Source organism: Rhea pennata, chromosome 14 (genome assembly GCF_028389875.1).
Source record: "Rhea pennata isolate bPtePen1 chromosome 14, bPtePen1.pri, whole genome shotgun sequence".
Lineage (NCBI taxonomy): Eukaryota > Metazoa > Chordata > Aves > Rheiformes > Rheidae > Rhea > Rhea pennata.
In genome coordinates this window covers 15,499,260-15,505,259 of record NC_084676.1, presented here as the reverse complement: position 1 = coordinate 15,505,259, position 6,000 = coordinate 15,499,260, and the positions used below count along the sequence as shown (strand labels likewise).

Sequence of the window (6,000 nt, the reverse complement as noted above, 5' to 3'; positions counted from 1 at the left end):
CAGATGACACCAAGAAAGATGTTTGTGTTGAAATAACATATCAATGAAGAGGAAAAAAACAATAAAAGAAAGAAACAAAGCACTGAACTAGGAAAACCCCAATAGTTTTCATTGGAATAAATGTCCCTGGTAAATGCCTTCATTCTTGAAAGCTGCCAGAGGGATTTGTTCTGGGACAGAAATACTAGGGATGGAGTAAATCAGAAGCAGCCCAGGAAAGGCCTAGCAAGAGTAGGCAGTGTGCAGCAGTGGGGCTGGCGTCTCTTTGCCCCTTTGCCTCATCCTGCAGTTCATGGTCACACCACTGCCACCACTGCTCAAACTCGCCACGAGAGCGCGGGCAAATAGGGCTCAGCACCACCAGCTGCCTCTTTGGAGCTGTGCAGCTCAGCATCATTGCAGCTTGTCTGCTCCCAGGCCTGTGAGCAAACCTGAAAGAAACTGCAAAACCAAGGAGGAGGCAGAGGTAAAGCTGTTCTCGATGCTTTGCTTGTTTTCCTTGAAGAAGGGCTTGGGTTTTGGGTGGCCTGAAAAGCCATCATTCCACACTTCAGGAGGAGAAACGGGCTCCTTGGCAACACCGAGTCTGCAGGGAAAGCCAGCAGCTTGCAGGGCCTGGGACTGCACTTTGGGGTTGCACACATGTCCCCATGGAGGTCCCTGCCACTGCTCCTTTCCAGGTGTGCCCCCTGCACTGGGGAGGGCAATAAACACCAGGGAGCCCATGGTGGAATCCTCTTTTTCTGCAAACATACGCAGAACATTTTCCAAACCCACAAGTAAATACATAGACCAGCTGGGTGAAGGACAAGGGGGGACAGCCCTTTCCCCTCCCCCCCCCCCCGAATTTCTGTAGCAGCCCAAAGGCAGGTTTGCAACCCCTATGCAGCTCCAAAGCATGGGGCCGTGGGAGGCTGGTGCCCCCACTGGGCTTGGTTGTCGTTGAGGTCTTTTTGGCCATTTTGTGGGGATCAGGACTGGACCCTCACCAGCCTGGGGGGGAAATGGAGGAAGTAGCCCCTGGCATAGGGCAGTCATGGCCCTGCTGTCACCCATCCCTGGGGACACAGCACTACAGCATCTCGGTCAGCAGCTATCTGAGAGTCTTGCCCCTCCTGCAGCTGAAGCATGCTTCTCGGGACAATGTTTTGGGGAAAATCCTCTCCCTTGGCATGGTACAGTAGCAGTGAGACACTAAGTGCTTAGGGCTCACATGACTTTAGCTCCTGGAAAATGCCAAGGGTTGATACAGACTCAGGATGCCCTCCCTGCAAAAGGAAAGACCTCCACCCCAGTCTCCCAAAGGGCATTTTGGGGTCGAAAGGAAAAAGAAACAGCAAAAAAAAATATATCTCTGAGACTCCAATTCACTCTCAGGGGTGCAGAGGGTGCCTCTGTCATGTCCAGCATTGAGAATCATACAGAGCTGCAATATAGAGATCTTTCTATGTATATATTTATAGGTATGTATATATTTATAGTGCACTGCATTTAAAACAGCCGGGCCTGCTTCTTCAGCTCATTCCTCTTCCACAGGGCCAGGCGGTCGAACTCGGCCATGGTCATGCCGAAGATCTGGTAGAACTCCTCCTGGGAGAGGTGGCGCTGGGGAGAGAGGAGCTGGTTGGCTGAAGATAGGTGCTTATGAGGCTAGAGTTTTTTTTTTTTTGGGGGGGGGGGGTCAGGGACTTCAGGGGCGAGGGCTGGGTGCTGGGGCCTCAGGAGGCGTGGGCCAGGAGCTGAGCCATGCAGCTACAGCGAGGTGGGAGGGTGTACGAGGGAGCTGGTGGCGTGCCATCCTGGCTGGGTGCTGGCAGGGCTGCATGGGGGTACTGCAGCCCTAAGCAGTGCTAACGACAGAGAACAGGAGCTTCCTGGCTCTCTCTTACTCCAGGTGAATGCACTCGCACTGCAGGCACTGGTAGCAGTGGCTCTGCCCCACACGCAGAGCCACAGGGCCACAGCACCAGTGCACTGGCACAAGTGTGCTCCTAGGGAGCTGCTGAGGATGCTCCTCCCACGAGGACAAGCAGCATGAGTAAGTGCCTCGCAGATCCATGGGGCTTGCTGGGGTGAGCCACAGGTGGGCAATATTCTCCCTAGTGGAAAAGGCTCCCCTCACCTCTAACCGAGTTCTGTCCACATCTTTGGGCAGCTGGTTCCTCCCCCTTGTCTTCACCAGGAGCAGCTCGTAGGGGTATATCTACATGGAGAAACAAAGACCACAGGCTAGCTCTGGAGCTAGAAAAGCACATCAGCAAGGTGCTCCAGGAAGTTCTGAGGCTACGGGGCCACCAGGGCAAAGGCTACTCCCAGAGCATTTTGTAGCGCTTGGCTGGCACAGCTGCCTACCAGGGCTTGAACAGTGCATGGCTCAGATGGGGATTAGCTTGTAGGGTGGCTATAATCCACCGCCTCTTTTGAACCACCTTGGTGGTTCTTGAATGGCAGCCTGAAGGTCTTCTGCTTACTCTGTAAAGTCAGGAATGATCCAGAGATATGCATGAGTTAGAGCTGAGCAGGGAACAGCCAGCTCAGCCACCCCTCTCTGCTTCTTCACCAGGGTGACAGTTCTGCTCTGCAAAGAGTTTGGGACCCTGGCAGGAGGGGAAGGACTCTGGTCCAAGTCTCATGGTCCCAGGATGGGGCTGTCTGGTGGGGGGCTTGGAAAAATGGAGGAGAATGAAGCTTCCCTCACAACAGAATCTGGAGACACGGGGGAGCTTCTCTGGGCCATCTTCTGGGTGGCACTTGGGTATCTTCAGATGGTAACTGCTCCTTGGAGCAGGGACTCTACCAGCAGTGGCCTCTTACCTTGTACTCTGTAGGGAGAGAGAAAAGACAAGAGAGAGAGAGAGACATGAGCCACTCTGGTGCTTCCTTTGCCAGGATCCCTTCCCTAGAGCTTCAGAGACACTGGCTTGTTCCTCTAGCCTGATCCCATTTTCTGGAGCTGCATGCTGCAGGGTAGGTGACCTCAGGGTATCTGGCTTCATGCCCTGCTGAGGCGCCATCCCCTTCGATCACGGAGCAAGATGGCCTGAGAGAGCAACAGGGTAGTGGACCTTGCCACCCTCCTTGGTACTGGCTCCGGGGAGGCCCGTGCAGTGCAGAGCGTTGGGAGGGCTTGCTTGAACAGGACCAAAATAGGCCTGGCTTAACCCATCACTGGAACAGAGCCTGAGTAGAAAACTTCACGCAACTCACTCACACCCAGGAACTGTGCCTGGCTCCACTGGCAGTGGCTGGGCAGACAGGTGGGGAATGAGGGGGGAAATGAAGCCCCCAGAGACACTGCGGGACTCAGCCAGGGTTGGCTGGGGCCTGGATCTGCTGGGGTGAGTCTTGGGAGGACCCACCACCACTGTGCCCTTTCTGTAGAAATGGATCAGACCTCAGAAATGGTTTCAACTACACTCCTAGGAAACTAGGCTGCTACAGGGCAGCAAGGCCATCTCCCTTCTGCCTTTTGAGGAGGCTGGCAGCGATTTTCCTGCTGTGGGAGACTCCCCCAAAGCCCATACTCCCAAGTCCTGGGAGCTCCCCAGCCCTCTGCTAGCTTACCTCGCATTCCCCAGTTGACGGCATTCGTGCTGTCGTAGTGGAAAAGCTCAGCGCTGGGAGGCTGCAAGGCAGATACGTGGAGGAAGGGAGTGAGTAAGAGAAGGTCCCCTCCAGACACTCAGTACATCTGCGGTGCCTGCACCTGGGCACTCCTCAGTGTCCCTGAAGAGGAAAGGCATCCACCACCCCAAAGCAAGACCTTCTCCCCAAACTTAGCAATAAGAAAAAAGGCATGAGGAGGGGAAGTGATAAGCCCAGGTCACACAGAGGCAAGACAAGGTCTCCTGACCTCCCCAGCAGTCACTGCCCCAGGGTATAAAGCAAAGCCCCCCTGTTGGAAAACAACATCAGTGCCCCTCTGAAATGTGACCTGCAGGGCAGGGGAAGAGATCTGCCATTCAAGGCAGGCACCCGTCTCTCCTGTATTGCCTGGTTCCCAGTAGGGATTATTTTGGGTTGGCACAAAACAGGAGTGAAAGTAGGGGTGCAGAGAAGATGAGGAGCAGGATACCCTGATCCTGAAAGGTGCTGGGGGGAACACAGGGAGCTTTGAGGAGCCCTAGGGAGAAGGACAACTGGAGGGATGATGTGTGCAGGAATGTCTGGTGGAAGCAGACCAAAGCACCGCTTCACGGCAGCAGCAGGGCACAGGCAGGAGGAGCTTACCCTGTGCAGCCCGTTCCTCCTGTAGGCAGGGAGGGAGGCTGACTTAGAAATGAGGGGATCTGAAAAGAAATCATCAAGGTGCATAAATGAAAACGCAGGGCCTGCCCCCCCCCCACAGGACAGCACCCACCCAGCTGACCCTCCCCCTGTGCTCACACATCCCCTCTCTTAACAGCTCTCCTCACATCCTTGCTCAGGTCCTTCCCCACATGGCAAATACATGGTCTTTTGCCCCTAAATGACCTACTCACAATCTGTTTGCCTTTCCAGCTATTGCCCTATCCCTACCCATTTCTGAACTCACCTGCTCTGTCTCATCTCCATCTTATTTCTAGCCTAGATTTCCACTCTCTTCCCCTCCTCCCCAAGCTGAAATTTCTTTCTCCAAAATCCCTCTTCCATGGCAGCCCTCCCTTCTTACCCTTCACCTAACAGGTAACCAGGCCTTTCTCAATCTCCTCCTCTCTTGGTTTCTCAGACTCTGTCCTCTCCTGGCTCTGCTCCCAGTGCTATACTGATCCCTCCCTTTCAAGGAGGTCTTTCTCTCTCCACTTCTTCCCTGCTAGTTCCAGAATCTTCTCCAACATCTGTGATGTCAAACTCTGGTCCCTGCTGCCACATGGGACCAGATGCAGAAGGGCCATGAGGGATCACGGACTCACCGCTGTCAGCCAGGTAGTGTGTCCGGGGAGCTGCAAGAAGAGCAGAGCAATGGATCAGAGGGGGAGAAGTGCCCTGCACTGCGCAGAGCTCCCCATCAGCCCAAGACCCCTGCAGATGCTTCTTAGGAGATTTGGGAGCTCAGCCCTGGTGACACAGCAGAGCATCTGCCCAGGCATCCTTGAATAGCCCCAGCTCAGTGAAGGCACATGCACCATGAGGAAGGAGAGCACAGAGGGGGCACGGACAGCTGTGCTTGCTGCCATGCTCTCAGCTTCTCCAGGCACCCCCCGCAGTCCCAATGAGAGAGGAGCTGCACGCCTGCGGTGCTGCGTGGTGACAGCATTGCAAATGAGGAAAGGGGCTGGGGCCAGCCAGTAGGTCCGGGGTGCCGGGCTCCCTGGGGTAAGGACAGAGCCCTCCAGGGAGGAAAAGAGCTGCTTGAGGCCAAGCCTGGAGTCCAACCCACCTCTCCCACCCACCCCTTCCAGTCCTGTATCTTTCCCCTCCAATTCCCACAGAGGCTCGGTCCCTGCTAAGGCGAGATGGATGGGTGCTACAGCACAGAAGTCAGGGGCTGCTGTCATCCTTACAGCCGTTCAGGGAGCCATCGTAGCCAGCCGTGTGAAGGGCTTCCCTGCTGCTGGCTGAGCTGCGAGGAGGCGTCCAGGGGTCCGTGTAAGAGTTGGACCGAGCCTTCATCTCCTCTCTCAGGATCAGCCTGCCGATGCCACTCTGGATCTGAGCACCAAGAAAAAGCTGCTTTGACCATCTCCTTTAATGGCACTGTCCCCTCCCTGCCAGCCCATGTGTCACAGGAGGGCACAGCACTTCCCAGCACAGGCTCATCAAATCCCATCTGCTTCCCCTTGCCCAGAGCCAGGATAGTGGTGGTGGCTCAGCACGGGGCCTTCGAGGTGTCCATGAGGAGAGTGTCACTCACCTTGTGCATCCCCCGCTCATATCCGTCCTCCTCGCCTCCTGATGAGAACCTCCGGGCCCGGGGCGCTGCAAAGAGACACACAGCATGCTCAGATGGAGGCAAAGGTGGTGGCAAGCGGGGAGCAGACAGTCCCCAGTTGGACAAGGACAGCAAGTTCCCAAGGGTTG

General features: G+C 55.5%; 1 protein-coding gene across 10 annotated transcripts in view; it reads right to left on the bottom strand.

The window, feature by feature from the left end:
• Nucleotides 1–1,434: 1,434 nt before the first annotated feature.
• Nucleotides 1,435–6,000, bottom strand: part of ABLIM3 (actin binding LIM protein family member 3) — a 63,812-nt gene continuing 59,246 nt past the window's right edge. For 7 of the 10 annotated variants that reach the window (XR_009959914.1, XR_009959915.1, XR_009959916.1 and 4 more), the window contains 7 exons: nt 5,834–5,898; nt 5,484–5,631; nt 4,893–4,922; nt 4,231–4,289; nt 3,565–3,625; nt 2,123–2,822; nt 1,435–1,605 (listed from right to left, as the gene is read on the bottom strand). Coding sequence is in view for 3 of the 10 variants with exons in the window: in XM_062587612.1 (XP_062443596.1) it covers nt 1,492–1,605; nt 2,123–2,203; nt 2,815–2,822; nt 3,565–3,625; nt 4,231–4,289; nt 4,893–4,922; nt 5,484–5,631; nt 5,834–5,898 (566 nt within the window). In the remaining 7 variants the exon portion in view is untranslated. Of the gene's footprint in view, nt 1,606–2,122; nt 2,823–3,564; nt 3,626–4,230; nt 4,290–4,892; nt 4,923–5,483; nt 5,632–5,833; nt 5,899–6,000 lie in introns of those variants that run through there. The other 3 variants (XM_062587610.1, XM_062587611.1, XM_062587612.1) reach the window with 2 other exon arrangements.